Source organism: Somniosus microcephalus, chromosome 31 (assembly GCF_052327205.1).
Source record: "Somniosus microcephalus isolate GS21.2 chromosome 31, FLI_Smic_1.0, whole genome shotgun sequence".
Classification (NCBI taxonomy): domain Eukaryota; kingdom Metazoa; phylum Chordata; class Chondrichthyes; order Squaliformes; family Somniosidae; genus Somniosus; species Somniosus microcephalus.
This window is the reverse complement of record NC_141017.1, coordinates 36,601,691-36,617,205: the sequence shown is the minus strand read 5'-3', so window position 1 is coordinate 36,617,205 and position 15,515 is coordinate 36,601,691. Positions and strand designations below refer to the sequence as shown.

At 51.0% G+C, this 15,515-nt stretch overlaps 1 protein-coding gene across 2 annotated transcripts in view; it reads right to left on the bottom strand.

Moving 5' to 3' along the window:
• man2b1 (mannosidase, alpha, class 2B, member 1) overlaps nucleotides 1–15,515 on the bottom strand; it is a 37,292-nt gene that overhangs the window by 18,486 nt on the left and 3,291 nt on the right. For both annotated transcript variants that reach the window (XM_085971824.1, XM_085971823.1), the window contains exons 2-11: nucleotides 13,110–13,212; nucleotides 11,757–11,930; nucleotides 11,106–11,299; nucleotides 9,900–10,032; nucleotides 8,774–8,919; nucleotides 6,234–6,350; nucleotides 5,181–5,263; nucleotides 4,913–5,033; nucleotides 3,812–3,890; nucleotides 1,267–1,376 (exon numbers count right to left, since the gene is read on the bottom strand). In XM_085971824.1, coding sequence (XP_085827950.1) covers nucleotides 1,267–1,376; nucleotides 3,812–3,890; nucleotides 4,913–5,033; nucleotides 5,181–5,263; nucleotides 6,234–6,350; nucleotides 8,774–8,919; nucleotides 9,900–10,032; nucleotides 11,106–11,299; nucleotides 11,757–11,930; nucleotides 13,110–13,212 — 1,260 coding nt within the window. The remainder of the gene's footprint in view (nucleotides 1–1,266; nucleotides 1,377–3,811; nucleotides 3,891–4,912; nucleotides 5,034–5,180; nucleotides 5,264–6,233; nucleotides 6,351–8,773; nucleotides 8,920–9,899; nucleotides 10,033–11,105; nucleotides 11,300–11,756; nucleotides 11,931–13,109; nucleotides 13,213–15,515) is intronic.

Below are 15,515 nucleotides of genomic sequence, written 5' to 3'. Positions count from 1 at the left end.
ACCTGACCACTGAATGATGCTGTAAGGGAGGCACTTCGAATGCCACGCAGCGTTTGATATTGTCTGTCATGGCCGTTTCCTGATACCTCAGCACCCCCTGGTGTGGAACGTGCCGTATTGGGGGGGGGGGGGGGGGGGGGGGAAGATGGTCATTCCTTGGCACTCGGGTGGTGTTACCCGTCAGCCCAAGCCTGGATGTTATCCAGGTCCTGCTCTAGGCTGGCATGGGCTGCTTATTATCAGAGAGGTTGTGAATGGAGCTGAACACTGTGGAATCATCAGCAAACAGCCCCACTCCTGCCCTGATGACGGGGGGAAGGTCACTGATGAAGATAGTTGGCCTAGGACGCTTCCCTTAGAAACTCCTGCCCCAATGCCCTGGAGCTGTGATAGCTGCCTGCTCCTGTTAGGTGCATGGTTGTCCACCTCCATTCTCGACTGGACATTAGTAGGACGACAGAGCTTTGCTCGGATCTGCTGGTTGTTTAGCCTGAAGGTACCTAGCCCCGTGTGTTAGCTTCACGCGTTCTCGAGTAAACCTGGTGCAGCTCTTAGCATCCCCTCTACCTCCTGGATTGAACCAGCATTGGTCTCCTGGCTTGATCCCAATCGAAGAGTGAGGAATGCGCCTCACCTTGAGGTTACAGATCCTGAAGGTGTACAATTCCGCTGCTGCAGATGGCCCCCACAATGTCAAGGTTGCCCAGTTTTGGTCTGCTAGATCTGTGTGCCCCAAATGGCACGTTACACAATGGAGGATGTCCTCACAATGGAGACAAGACTTTGCCTTCACAAGGATTGAGTGGTGGTCAATGGTACCACAGCTATGGTAGACACATGCATCAACAGCAGGTAGCCTGATGAGGATGTGATCAAGTAGGTTACTTCCTTATAGTGGCCATTTAGGACTGAGATGAGGAGGAATTTCTTCACTCAGAGGGTGGTGAATCTTTGGAATTCTCTACCCCAGAGGGCTGTGGATGTTGAGTCGTTGAGTGTATTCAAGACAGAGATTGATTGATTTTTGGACTTGAGGGGAATTAAGGGATATGGGGATCGGGCGGGAAAGTGGAGTTGATGTAGAAGATCAGCCATGATCTTATTGAATGGCGAAGCAGGCTCAAGGGGCCGTATGGCCTACTCCTGCTCCTATTTCCATGTGCCAACTTTGGTGTCAGTGACCGCAATTAATCTTCTCTCCTAACCTCGCTCCAAGGACCATGGCTTCTCGATAAAATCTGTAGGGTGGACAGATTCTGGTCATACCTCACACCGGTCCCAGCCTTTGGACAGCCTCTTGGCGTAATCATCCGCGACGTGCTGCTTCTCTGTGCCGGAGACAGCGTCGTGATGCTGGGCCACTCCCATCGCCTTCTCTAAATGTAAAAAGGCCACGCTCAACATTAATTCCACGTGATCGCAAGACAAGCATCAAACCGCCATTAGACACAGAATGCTGTGAAGATAAACCAGAAAGAGTGCAGATAAAGAGAGCGCAAAACTACATGGAGGGACCAAGAGGTCACCCAGCGACCCCACAGCAACGAAAATCTCAGCTCCCTCCGACTGGGAGTCACGTCCCATCTACCCAAGATGTCGGCAGTGCGATTCAATGCTGTTCCCTCTCCTCCTCTCAGTGACAGAAAACAGGGGACACAATAAGATCAGGGCCTGGTGTTTCCGCTCGGTTGCACTGATTTTTTTCCAGCACCATTTCCTGTCCCCCGCCGAGATCGGCCAATCCAGCGGAAAAGATGGCTGAACTTTAAGCGCAAATTAGGTTCAGTGCAAATCGCGATCTTTTGCGCCGGTTTTTAAAAAAAATCGCACTGGAAGCCGGCCCCGCCCACAACACTGCCCCCTCCCCCCACGATCGAATTAATCATCACGGCGAGTCTCCGCTAATGGCGCCCTTTTGCGGCCCTTCGAGGAGGCTCCAAAAATTAAGCTTTATTTTTTTAGGTGCTAATAGGCACCTGTTAGAAGCTTTAGAGTATAATGTTTTTTAATTTGCTATGAATCTGACAACGTTACATTAAAAAAACGATACAGAACCGGTTACTAGTAAAGTCATTTTCAATCATTACAACAGTGACTACACTTCAAAAAGTACTTCATTGGCTGTGAAGCGCTTTGGGACGTCCGGTGGTCGTGAAAGGCGCTATAGAAATGCAAGTCTTTCTTTTTTTTCCCAGTTAAAACCGGGTTACTCACAGGTGCTGAACTCGACGTCGATTAAAAATGCTTATTTTTTGTGATAAACCCAGTTTGTGTGTTAACAAAACTGCACCAAGTTACTACTTAAATAATATCAAGGAATATTTTTTAATGCAAATTTTAAAAAAAAGATAAAACCATGTTCTAAAACGCTGCCCGATTGCGCTGGTTCATGGAAGATTTTACGGGCAGCGATGTGCGAACTAGTGCAACTTTGCGCCCAGATCACCGACTGCACCCAAAGAGGGAACTCGAGCCCCAGGTGCTCACTGTGGGAGATCTGCGGGCAGTGACCTTTGCCCCCTCGTTACACAGAGCAGCGTGTTGGGACGTTACTTAGAGCCCTTCCCTGGGTTTTTCTTTTGGCCGCTGTCCGCCCGCCCGCTCCCTCCCGACGGCGCTGACCGGTGTGCGATACGGGCCCCAGGAGTGTCGGTCGCCCTCCAGTCCCTCGCTGAATTTTCCACGAGAGCCCGGACAGTGATTGGCAGTAGGCTCTTCCACCGCGTGAGGCATTGCAGCCGTGCCAGATCCCGTCCGCGTCCACAACCCTCGTTCCAGCGGGAGTTACTGAATGGCAGTCAGGGGCGGCGGCCGTGGCCGATTTTCCCTTTTCTAGCCCGGGGACACTGCAGCCAAGGTGACACCAGCGCTCAGATCACATGACACAGCACCGGCCAGTGACTGAACGCGAGGCCTTCTGGTCTTCATGGGTCAGATACAAACTGAGCTGCCCAACAGGGAGGGACGGAGAGAGAGAGAGCGAGCGAGCGAGCAAGAAAAAGAACGAACTTACATTTCTACAGCACCTTTCACAACCTCAGGACACCCCAAAGCGCTTTACAGCCAATGAAGTACTTTTTGAAGTGTAGTCACTGTTGTAATGTAGGAAACACACGGCAGCCAATTTGCGCACAGCAAGCTCCCACAAACAACAATGTGAGATTGACCAGATAATCTGTTTTAGTGATGTTGGTGGAGCGATAACTATTGGCCCCAGGACATCAGGGAGAACTTGCCTATTCTTCTTTGAAATAGTGCCGTGGGATCTTTTATATCTCCAACAGTGCAGCGCTCCCTCAGTACTGCCCCTCTGACAGTGCGGTGCTCCCTCAGCACTGCACTGGAGTGTCAGCCTGGATTTTTGTGCTCAAGTCTCTGGAGTGGAGCTTGAACCCACGACCATTCTGACTCGGAGGCGAGTGTGCTGCCCACTGAGCTCCTAGGCAAGGGAATGAAGAGGAGTAGAATACAAATAACAAAAGGCGTCTTCTGTAGTTTTATTCAGCGGGAAAGAAAGTGGTGTAATGAGCCGCCATCTTGTACAAGCCTGTGTAATGTGGAAATTCAGGCGGGCGATAGGAGTGTGGATAACGGAGGCTCCACCACCCTGCGTCAATAATTAGGGGTTTCAGGAGAGAGGGTCTCCCGAGCCAGTGCTCCGTCCCTCTCCACGCTGTGTGCCTCAGACTGGAGGTTTGTCTCTGGTCAGCAGGGCTACACAGTGCTGTCCCCCTTGGCTGACCAACCACTGTAACGTCATAGGTTTCCTGAGATGCGGGTGGCAACATGTAATTCGGGGAGTGGGACTCACTCAGTACAGAGCTGTCTCCGACACCGTAAGGGCCACTGTGAGAATCCGAAGCCGCCAGGACCTCCAACTGATTGCAGATCTACAAAGGAAACAGATATTGGAGACAGTAACTTCCTGACTAATGAAAGAACGCCTCACGTCTGCCTGATCAGTGTCCCATTGTTCCATCAGGAGCTCCTTCCTCAATTCCATTTATTGCAGAATCTGGGGTATTAGTCACACTTGGTGACTTTACAACGTGTAATGCGCAGGGGCTGAGTTACGGCTCGACCTTGTAGAACCGTAGAATAGTACAGCACAGGAGGCGGCCATTCGGCCCGTCGAATCTGTGCCGGCTCTTTCGAAGAGGAGGACCATGCGCTCAAACTCTTCGTAGAACTTGCGCAGTTCACATTAGCCCATGATTCCCATTCCTGCATTGCCCCCATGCAGCCCACTGTTGCATCTTTCCCATGCACCCATTCCTGCATTGCCCCCATGCAGCCCACTGTTGCATCTCTCCCATGCACCCCATTCCTGCATTGCCCCCCATGCAGCCCACTGTTGCACCTCTCCAATGCACCCCATTCCTGCATTGCCCCCATGCAGCCCACTGTTGCATCTCTCCCATGCACCCTATTCTTGCACTGCCCCCATGCAGCCCACTGTTGCATCTCTCCAATGCACCCCATTCCTGCATTGCCCCCCATGCAGCCCACTGTTGCATCTCTCCCATGCACCCTATTCTTGCACTGCCCCCATGCAGCCCACTGTTGCACCTCTCCAATGCAGCCCATTCCTGCATTGCCCCCATGCAGCCCACTGTTGCATCTCTCCCATGCAGCCCATTCCTGCATTGCCCCCATGCAGCCCATTCTTGCGTCGCCCCCATGCAGCCCATTCCTGCGTCGCCCCATTGCTGCCACACCCCTAACGTACCACCAGCTCGTTCCTTAATCCCAATTCATTTTTTTTTAAATGGAGAGTATGTTTTTTCTCTGTGCTTCTGCCGATTGAAGCAGCTCGGAACCAAACCACAAACCCGTGCAAAAAGGAAAAAAAATGAAGGGACCTACAAAGCGGAGAGAAAGATGATATTGCGTCCACATAAACCTGGCCCACCTGCAGGAAATTGTTGCTCAGCCTCTCGTATCGCTTCAAAGCCGGGCGGCTGGTGAAGTAACCTGTCCAGAACTGGTGGGGACCGTCTGCGTACGGGAAGAAATCATCGGACTTCACAGACCTGCGAGGGTTTGTTATTTTAAAAAGCAGAGGGTTAAAGGCTGCAGTTATACTGCCTGTTTCACATTGTTGTGAGGCGCTTTCCCAGTTTGAGTTAACACTTTCAGGGACTGAGGGGAGGAGAGCGCAAAACCAGCTGGAGACTTACCAGGTCAAGTTTGCCTTGTTTAACTCATACAGATAGCAGGATGGGGTGGAGTAGAACACATTGACGTCACTCCCAGCGCTTTGCTGCTTAGAAACAAAACGAGAGGTTTGAATTAATTGATTCATCCTCCAACAAAAATGCAAGTCTTTTCTTTCTTTCTTTACACCCATCGGGAAAGGATGAACAGGCTGGGTCTATTTTCTCTTGAAAAGAGGAGGCTGAGGGGTGACCGAACAGAGGTCTTTAAAATTATGAAAGGTTTTGATAGAGTGGATACAGAGAGAATGTTTCCACTTGTGGGGAAGAGCATAACTAGAGGCCGTCAATATAAGATAGTCACCAAGAAATCAAATAGGGAATTCAGGAGAAACTTCTTTACCCAGAGAGTGGTGAGAATGTGGAACTCGTTACCACAGGGAGTGGTTGAGGTGAATAGTATAGATGCATTTAAGGGAAGGCTAGATAAACACATGAGGGAGAAGGGAATAGAGGGCTACGCTGATAGAGTTAGATGAGGAAAGACGGGAGGAGGCTCGAGTGGAGCATAAACACCAGCATGGACTGGTTGGGCCGAATGGCCTGTTTCTGTGCCGTATATCCAATGTAATCCTGTGTAATATCTGCCAAGTGTATGTCCATGTGCACAGATCAGGCTCCGCTGTTTGACTCTTTCCACGGTCGAGCAGTCTAGCAGTAGCAGTACTGCCTAGGCCTATGAATGAAGAGACGACCCTTGGTTGGGTCTGTGATCCATGTACCCCAGCTCGACTGTAGAGAGAAGGCACAGAATTGGAATTTTAAAAAACAGGTGGTCCAAAGTCTGCTCCAATTAGACTCCTGGACTCTCACTAGACTCCTGCAAATCAACAAGGGAGTGCAAAAGGTTCTGTGTGTCAGGGCTTTCGAGTGAATGATCCATCCCTGAACCCTACTTCAGCCCCTTTAGGTTGGAGAACTGTGAGCTGGGGAATGACACAGGGCCCTGGGGGATTGTAAGTCAGGAGAATCAGTAAAAAGCACGGCGAACAGACGAGGGTTCTGCAGCAACATTACCGCAGCATTCACGTGTTTGATGAGCTTGTCCAGGTTCTTGTACCACATGTTCGCGTTCTGAAACTGGAAGTCCGATCCCATGGTCATGATGATGTGCTTGGTCCGGTAATGTCGCGCCTTAAGGTAGGAGACACACACACACAGTTAAACACTCAATGGCATTTACATAGTGTCTTTTCATAGCAAAATGCCCCAAAACACTGGAGTATTTTAGATCTACTGCCTGTCCCTTTAACACCGCCTAGCGTTATAAAACCTTTATAAATCACTGGTTAGGCCTCAGCGGGAGTATCGAGTCCAATTCTGGGCACCGCACTTTAGGAAGGATGTGAAGGCCTTGGAGAGGGTGCGGAGAAGATTTACTGGAATGGTTCCAGGGATGAGGAACTTCAGTTACGTGGATAGACTGGAGAAGCTGAGGTTGTTCTCCTTCGAGCAGAGACGGTTAAGAGGAGATTTGATGGAGGTGCTCCAAATCATGATCGGTTTAGAGTAAACAAGGAGAAACTGCTTCCAGTGGCAGGAGGGTCGCTAACCAGAGGACACAGATTTAGGGTGATTGGCAAAAGAATCAGAGGCGACATGAGGAAACATTTATTTATTTATTTTTTTTAATCGCAGCGAGTTGTCGTGATCTGGAATACGCTGCCTGAAAGGGCGGTGGAAGAAGATTCAATGGTAACTTTCAAAAGAGAATTGGATAAATACTTGAAGGGGAAAAATTCACAGGGCTATGGGGAAAGAGCAGGGGGGAGTGGGACTAATTGGAGAGCTCTTTCAAAGAGCCGGCACAGGCACGATGGGCCAATTGGCCTCCTCCTGTGCTGTACTCCTGAAAGTAAGCATGCAGGTGCAGCAGGCGGTTAAGAAGGCAAATGGTATGTTGGCCTTTGTAGCGAGAGGGTTCGAGCACAGGAACAAGGATGTCTTGCTGCAGTTGTACAGGGCCTTGGTGAGACCACACCTGGAGTATTGTGTGCAGTTTTGGTCGCCTTATCTGAGGAAGGATGTTCTTGCCATGGAGGGAGTGCAGCGAAGATTCACCAGGCTGATACCTGGGATGGCAGGAATGACGTATGAGGAGAGATTGGGTCGATTAGGCTTATACTCGCTGGAGTTTAGAAGAATGAGAGGGAATCTCATTGAAACTTATAAAATTCTAACAGGGCTGGACAGACTAGATGCAGGAAGGATGTTCCCGATGGCCGGGGAGTCCAGAACCAGGGGTCACAGTCTAAGGATAAGGGGTAAGCCATTTAGGACAGAGATGAGGAGGAATTTCTTCACCCAGAGAGTGGTGAACCTGTGGAATTCTCTACCACAGAAGGCAGTTGAGGCCAATTCATTAAATATATTCAAGAAGGAGTTAGATATATTTCTTAAGGCTAAAGGGATCTGGGGAGAAAGCAGGGACCGGGTACTGAATTTGGATGATCAGCCATGATCTCATTGAATGGCGGAGCAGGCTCGAGGGGCCGAATGGCCTACTCCTGTGCTGTACTATTCTATGATTCTAGTGCCCAAACTACTTTTGAAGTGTGTGTCTGTTATGTAGGGAGATGCGGTAGACAGACATTCGGTACCACGAACGATCTACAAACAGGAGACCGGCCAGTTAACGGGTGATTCATTTTACTGGGAGTACATCGAGGTGCTGAATCTGTTGGTGCGGCTGGGGGTAGCAGGACAATGCTGCACCTTTCGAGACTGTGTGTTGTTTGCAGTGATGGGGCCACAGAGAGGGGGAAGCTGGGCAGCTGCATCCGAGATCCATCCTGGCCTCTTTTGAGATGGCGTCGGGTCAGGTTGTTGGCAAACTAAGTTGTGTTGTTTTAAATCCTGAACGTATTTGGCCATTAAAGAGTCCCTGATCTCCTCGGCCCCAAGACGGAAGGTGCTGAGGGGAGGCCAGAACTTTCCCAGCATCTGATGTAACCTTCCCCCCCCCCCCCACCCGCCCAACAACCCGGTAGCTGCAGAGAGAGTGGCATTGTTAGGAAGGAGGTCATACACTCGCTCCCCCATGGGGAAGATGGTACCTGACAAAGGCAAAGGCGATTTTGTAGGGAGAGTTGAGCATTTATAAACCCGAGGCTGACTCCACTTGGCTCCTGATGGGAGCCGTGTTGAGTGAAGGGGCGGGGAGCGGAGGTTGCAGCACCTTCCACTGGGGAGCGGTGTTGAACAGAAAAGCGGTGGGCAGTGTTCTCTGGTGGCAGGCTTTAAGACCGACCGCTGGATTATTTGACTGTGGAAGGCGTCACAGCGGAGCCCATCCTCTCCTGAAGCCACAATATGGCTCGGGTCAGGAGCGGGGGATCAGGAGCAGGACCCCTGGCTAACGTCTCCATTGATGCCAATGTCGCACCCAATCCTGTCCTGGATAAAATCACCCGACTCAGGACAGCCCAGGTATCACCTCGTGGGGCTTCCTCGTCTTTCTGGCCTAATATTACAGTCGGTGGCTCCAACTACCCCCACCGATCAGTCAGGGAACCTCACGTCCAAACACTAACTCCCGAGTAAAGAAACACACTCGCCTGTTTGTGCGCCGTTAGTAAGAAGTATGAAACAATCCAGTCCACGTTGTACTCATCCAGATCTTTATCATCTTTGATGGGCTCATCTGAACAAAGCTCATCCCAACAGAGCATTCTGGGAGGGTTATATCCATTGGGAAGAACACCTGGGGGAAAAATGTAAAAAGCATTAACGTAACAAGACAGGATGATTCTTCGGACTGCATAAACGAAAAGGTAAATATGTAGAAGAGCTCGATAGTTATTACTGAACGATAGCGTTCTGTTCAATCCTTTTCACTGCATGTGGTAGAGATCATTCGATGCACAAACTCCTTTTGTTATTGTGTAACTATAATAGAAAGGCTTTAAGGAGCTCCCTCGTTATCATTCCTCTTCTCCCCGTCATTTTCATTGATTTACTCTGCTTCCATCACCAAACTCAACCAATACCCAACTCTCATTCCCATACCTTCCATCTCTCGCCTCAGAGTCAGAAGGTTGTGGGTTCAAGACCCACTCCAGGGACTTGAGCACAAAAATCTAGGCCGACACTCTCAGTGCAATGCTGAGGGAGCGTCGCACTGTCGGAGGGGCGGTGCTGAGGGAGCGCCGCACTGTCGGAGGGGCGGTGCTGAGGGAGCGCCGCACTGTCCCCGGGGCCAATATTTATCCCTCAACCAACATCACAAACAGATTATCTGGGTCATTATCACATTGCTGTTTGTGGGAGCTTGCTGTGCGCAAATTGGCTGCCGCGTTTCCCACATTACAACAACGACTACACTTCAAAAAGTACTTCATTGGCTGTAAAGCGCTTTGGGCGTCTGGTGGTCGTGAATGGCGCTGGAGAAATGCAAGTCTTTATTTATCTCAAAACCCAACCAATACCCAACTCTCATTTCCATAGCTTTCATCTGCGCTCCCTATAACCCTCTTCACTCCCACCCTTTGCTCACTCCTCTTACACTAGCATCGAGACGCATTTACGGTGCTGCCTGTTACCAGGTCTACCTGGCTCGGGTTATCATACTTTCCCACCACCGGAGGAATAATCGCGAGAAACCATTTGCAATGCAGCAGTTTTTACAAAATGGTGGTTTGATGAGGAAAAATAAATAAACAGACAGAAAAGATGTTGAACCACCTGTGAACAGGTCAGCGCTGGGTCTGGGCAGATCTGCACTGGCTCTCCACACTTGTTCCATTTCCCTGAGATGTTCTCGGTTTCTCTTGTCCTGATAATCGAGGCGGCCAAAAAAAAACCCATCGAATCCCATCTGCAGAGTAAAACAATAAAGAGAGTGCAACTCGCAACATGTAATGTTACCGCGGGTTAGTAACAGGTCTCTGCAAACAGGGCTACCGAGACATTCACTCGGCGGGGCTGCAAGGCCTCTCTCATTTTTCTTCTCTCCCTTTTGACAAGTGGCCTGGCGTCTCCAATTCCCTACGGACTGAAGTCCCAATCCCAAGCAGCAGTGGCAAGATTGGGAACTCACTGCGTGGGCTGGCAGCAACCCACATACTGTACACGAACTGCCTGTGTCGGGGCAGCAGGTCCACCGTGCACTCTTGCTCTGCAGAGCCACCGAGTGGCTGGAAGCTGCAACTACATCGTGACCGTTGACATGTAAAATTGAATGGGAAATGTTGACATGGCAATTTACAACAGTAAAAGTGAGACCAACAACGATGATGACAGGACGTGAGGTTTGTGGACATGGAGTGGCATTTTTAATTATCTTCTTTTTAGGCAGTCCCTCGGAACCGAGGATGACTTGCTTCCACACTAAAAATGAGTTTGCAGGTGACTGATGAGTCCAATGCGGGACCAACAGTCTCTGTCACAGGTGGGGCAGACAGTGGTTGAAGGGACGGGTGGGTGGGGTGCTTGGGTTGACATGCGCTCCTTGCGCTTGGCTTCCGCTTGCTCCCAGCGAAGAGACTCGAGGTGTTTGGTGCCTTCCCGGATGCTTCTCCTCCACTTTGTGCGGTCTTGGGCCAGGGATTCCCAGGTGTCGGTGGGGATGTTGCACTTTTTCAAGGAGGCTTTGAGGGTGTCCTTGAAGCGTTTCCTCTGCCCACCTGGGGCTCTCTTGCCGTGTCGGAGCTCCGAGTAGAGCGCTTGTTTTGGGAATCTCATATCGGGCATGCGGACAATGTGGCCCGTCCATCGGAGCTGATCAAGCGTGGTCAGAGCTTCGATGCTGGGGATGTTGGCCTGAGCAAGAACACTGACGTTGGTGCGCCTATCCTGCCAATGGATTTGCAGGATCTTGCGGAGGCAGTGTTGGTGGTACCTCTCCAGTTATATTAGGTCACTGATTAATAAAATGAACAGAATTCCTACCTGAGCAAACAGGGAGGCCTGTTCTTTGGAATGGCCGAATGGGTCGATGTGCCAGGCCACACGGGGACGCCCACACTCTCCAAACGTGTCGTTGAGAAATTGGAAGCCCAGGGTCATTTGATCGATGATGGCACTGTAGTGGGTGGTTGCCTCGTCATTCATGCACCAGCCTCCGTTAACAAACTCCAACCTGCCTGCAGAAGCAAGACAGTCTTGGCTTAGAACAGGGAAAATCCAACCAAACTAGGGGCTTCCGAGGGCTCCCCGTCCTCGGACTCAGTTGATGCAGGGGGCCATTTAACTGAAGGACGCGACGGGTGCCAACAGTACAAGCGGACGCGCTCGTGCAGCTCCAGGCGTTATTTTGGTTGCTCGCTAACAGGGGAAACGAGATCGCGGCCGTCGTACGGAGCCGCGGCAGGAAAAGAGAGAGAGAGCGAGCACGAGAGAGAGAGCGCGAGATAATCACAAGAAACCATTTGCAATGCAGCAGTTTTTACAAAATGGTGGTTCTGGTGACAGACGAGGAAAAACAAACACAGAAAAGATCTTGAACCACCTGTGAACAGGTCAGCGCCGGGTCTGGGCAGAGCTGCACTGGCTTTCCACATTTGTTCCATTTCCCTGAGACGGAGAGCATGGTCACATTACCTTCATCGACCAGCCGTTTCACCAGCTCCTTCATCGCCCCGGTCTGCTGCTTCCACCAGCGGTAGAAGAAGGCAATCTCCACATAGATGAATCGCTTGGCCGGGTCTGCCTGCAGTTGTGGGATGACAGAGTCCAGGATGTACTGTACCCCGGCACGCTGGATGGAAGTCTTGGCTGAATGGAGAAAACATAAGACCATAAGAATTAGGAGCAAGAGTCGACCATTCAGCCCCTCGAGCCTGCCCCGCCATTCAATAAGATCATGGCTGATCTTCAACCTCAACTCCACTTTCCCGCCCGATCCCCATATCCCTCGATTCCCCTAGAGTCCAAAAATCTATCGATCTCAGCCTTGAATATACTCAAAGACTCAGCATTCACAGCCCTCTGGGGCAGAGAATTCCAAAAATTCCCCACCCTCTGAGTGAAGAAATTCCTCCTCATCTCAGTCTTAAATGGCCGACCCCTTATCCTGAGACTATGCCCCCTAGTTCTAGACTCTCCAGCCAGGGGGAAACAATCTCTCAGCATCTACCCTGTCAATCCCCCTCAGAATCTTGTATGTTTCAATGAGATCACCTCTCATTCTTCTAAACTCCAGAGAGTATAGGTCCAAAACAAATACTATTTTCTGAACTTGGGCTCCAAAACAGCTTTGAAAAATTCAAACTCGTCTCCTGAGAGGCCCACGAGACAAAAAGAGAGAGAGAGAGAGACACACACACACATTACATAGGAACAGGAATAACAACAGAAAATGCTGGAAATACTCAGCAGGCCTGGCAGCATCCGTGGAGAGAGAAACAGAGTTAACGTTTCAGGTCTGGGACCCTTCATCAGAACTCTCCACGGATGCTGCCTGGCCTGCTGAGTACTTCCAGCATTTTCTGTTGTTATTTCAGATTTCCAGCATCCGCAGTATTTTGCTATTACATAGGAACAGGAGCCCGTTCCGCCCTTTAATTAGATCATGGCTGATCTGCGACCCAGCTCCATTTACTTGCCGTTGCTCAATATCCCTCGATACCCTTACCCGAGTGATCGTAGTCTCGAAAGCTCCAATTGTCCCAGCATTAGCGAGGGAGCAACTTCCAGATTTCCGCGACCTTCTGCGTGGAAAAATGGCTTCATGATTTCACTCCTCAAGGGGCCGAGCTCTAATTTTAAGACTCACGCACAGGAAAGGTCAACTCCCTCTGTTTCACTTCGAATATTGCCATGGAACTTTTTAGCACCCACATGAACCACAAATACCTGACAACACCTCTGACAATGCAGAACTCCCGCAGTACTGCACTGCAGGTCTTAGCGCAGCGGTCCTACCAAGTAGTCGAAGAACTTGAATGTATTCACCTCCATAATAATACTGATCCACTGTCTTAAGCCATCCCACATCATTGTGAGTGTGTGGCACCAGGTGTACATTCAGCATCTCAGGGTTGACAGCAGGACAGGCCTTGTGGAGGAAGAAAGTGAAATGACATTAATACTTAACCTAAAAATAATGTTTAACTGATCCCGGAGCCAGTTTTCTCATCTGACGGGTGCTGGATCTCAAGGACTGTGGTCGAGGACACTCGCGGGGAAACCCGCTCCTCGGTTCAATGTGAAAACATGAGTCAAAGGTTAGCACCTTTCCACACGACCTCGCCAATCTCCCAAGTCTGGGTTTGCAAACTGGTTGAAAAGGCTTGGGCTCATCCAAGACTCTGCTGCCCGTGTCCTAACTCGCACCAAGTCCCGTTCACCCATCACCCCCTGTGCTCACTGCCCCGTGTCCTAACTCGCACCAAGTCCCGTTCACCCATCACCCCCTGTGCTCACTGCCCCGTGTCCTAACTCACACCCAGTCCCATTCATCCATCACCCCGTGCTCACTGCCCCGTGTCCTAACTCACACCAAGTCCCGTTCACCCATCGCCCCCTGTGCTCACTGCCCCATGTCCTAACTCACACCCAGTCCCGTTCACCCATCACCCCCTGTGCTCACTGCTCCGTGTCCTAACTCTCACCCAGTCCCGTTCACCCATCACCCCGTGCTCACTGCCCCGTGCCCTGACTCGCACCAAGTCCCGTTCACCCATCACTCCGTGCTCACTGCCCCGTGTCCTAACTCACACCCAGTCCCGTTCGCCCATCACTCCGTGCTCACTGCCCTGTGTCCTAACTCACACCCAGTCTCGTTCACCCATCACCCCGTGCTCACTGCCCCGTGTCCTAACTCACACCCAGTCTCGTTCACCCATCACCCCGTGCTCACTGCCCCGTGTCCTAACTCACACCCAGTCCCGTTCACCCATCGCCCCCTGCCCCGTGTCCTAACTCGCACCAAGTCCCGTTCGCCCATCACCCCCTGTGCTCACTGCCCGTGTCCTACCTCACACCAAGTCCCGTTCACCCATCACCCCCTGTGCTCGCTGCCCCGTGTCCTAACTCACACCCAGTCCCGTTCACCCATCACCCCCTGTGCTCACTGCCCCATGTCCTAACTCACACCCAGTCCCATTCGCCCATCACCCCCTGTGCTCGCTGCCCCGTGTCCTAACTCGCACCGAGTCCCGTTCACCCATCACCCCCTGTGCTCACTGCCCCGTGTCCTAACTCGCACCAAGTCCCGTTCACCCATCACCCCCTGTGCTCACTGACCTACGTTGGCTCCCAGCCCGCCAACACCTCAATTTTAAAATTCTCATCCTTGTTTTCAAATCCCTCCTTGGCCTCGCCCATCCCTATCTCTTTAACCTCCTCCAGCCCCATAACCCTTCGAGATCTCAGCGCTCCTCCAATTCTACCCTCTTGCGCATCCCTGATTATAATCGCCTTCAGCTGCCTGGGCCCTAAGCTCTGGACTACACTTCAGAAAAGTACTTCATTGGCCATGAAGAGCTTTGGGAGGTCTTGACCTCGTGAAAGGCCCTGGAGAAATGTAAATTCTTCTTCATTGAAGGGAAGTGATTTCTATAAAAAGAATCCCCTGCTTCCTCTTTCTAAAATATTTTGAAGTAGATTTGCTTTTAGTTTCTGCTCCCTCGGTCCAGGGTCCTGGGCCGCTCAGGTCTGCTAGTTGGATAAGAACCTCTCCAGTCATAGGAGCCTGCTAACCATGTGGCCTTCAGTGTGCTGAGTGAGGGATCAGTATCCTTGCCAGCGAGACATTCAGTCCCAGACACTTCCTCCTGCATGTCTAACTTGGGTTCCTAGTTACACAGTGTTGCCCTGACGACTCAGTGGATAGATATGGTGCCTGGCGCCATACAGACCAGAGAGGGCCCGAGTATCTGCGGAGTGGTGGTGGCGGTGAGGTCACTAAGATTCAGGGCTCGTGCTCCCATTCGCTATCCATCGAGCAGCTATCAGAAATGACTGCGATTTCCCCCTGCGGTTGAATAACACCCGACACCCTAGTGTCTGGATCCTCGCATTAAGAGTGGCCACAAATTGGCTGCCGCATTTCCTACGTTACAACAGTGACTGTACAGCGCTTTGGGATGTCCTGAGGTTGTGAAAAGCACTTTAGAAATTCAAGTTCTTTCTTGTCTCTTAATATTTCGCTGAAATTTTACATGGATTTTCATATTCAGTTAGGTCCGGACAGATGAAAGGAAAAATGAAAACAGGAAAGTGCGGGCAGCACGCAGCCAGTCTGTGAGCACCTGCGAGAGATAGTCGATCGCACTGAGACGTTAATCTATCAGAAGTGGCCCGTCCCCATGATCTGGCCACCGTGAATCGAACCAAACTCTCCCGTTCAGATGCTGA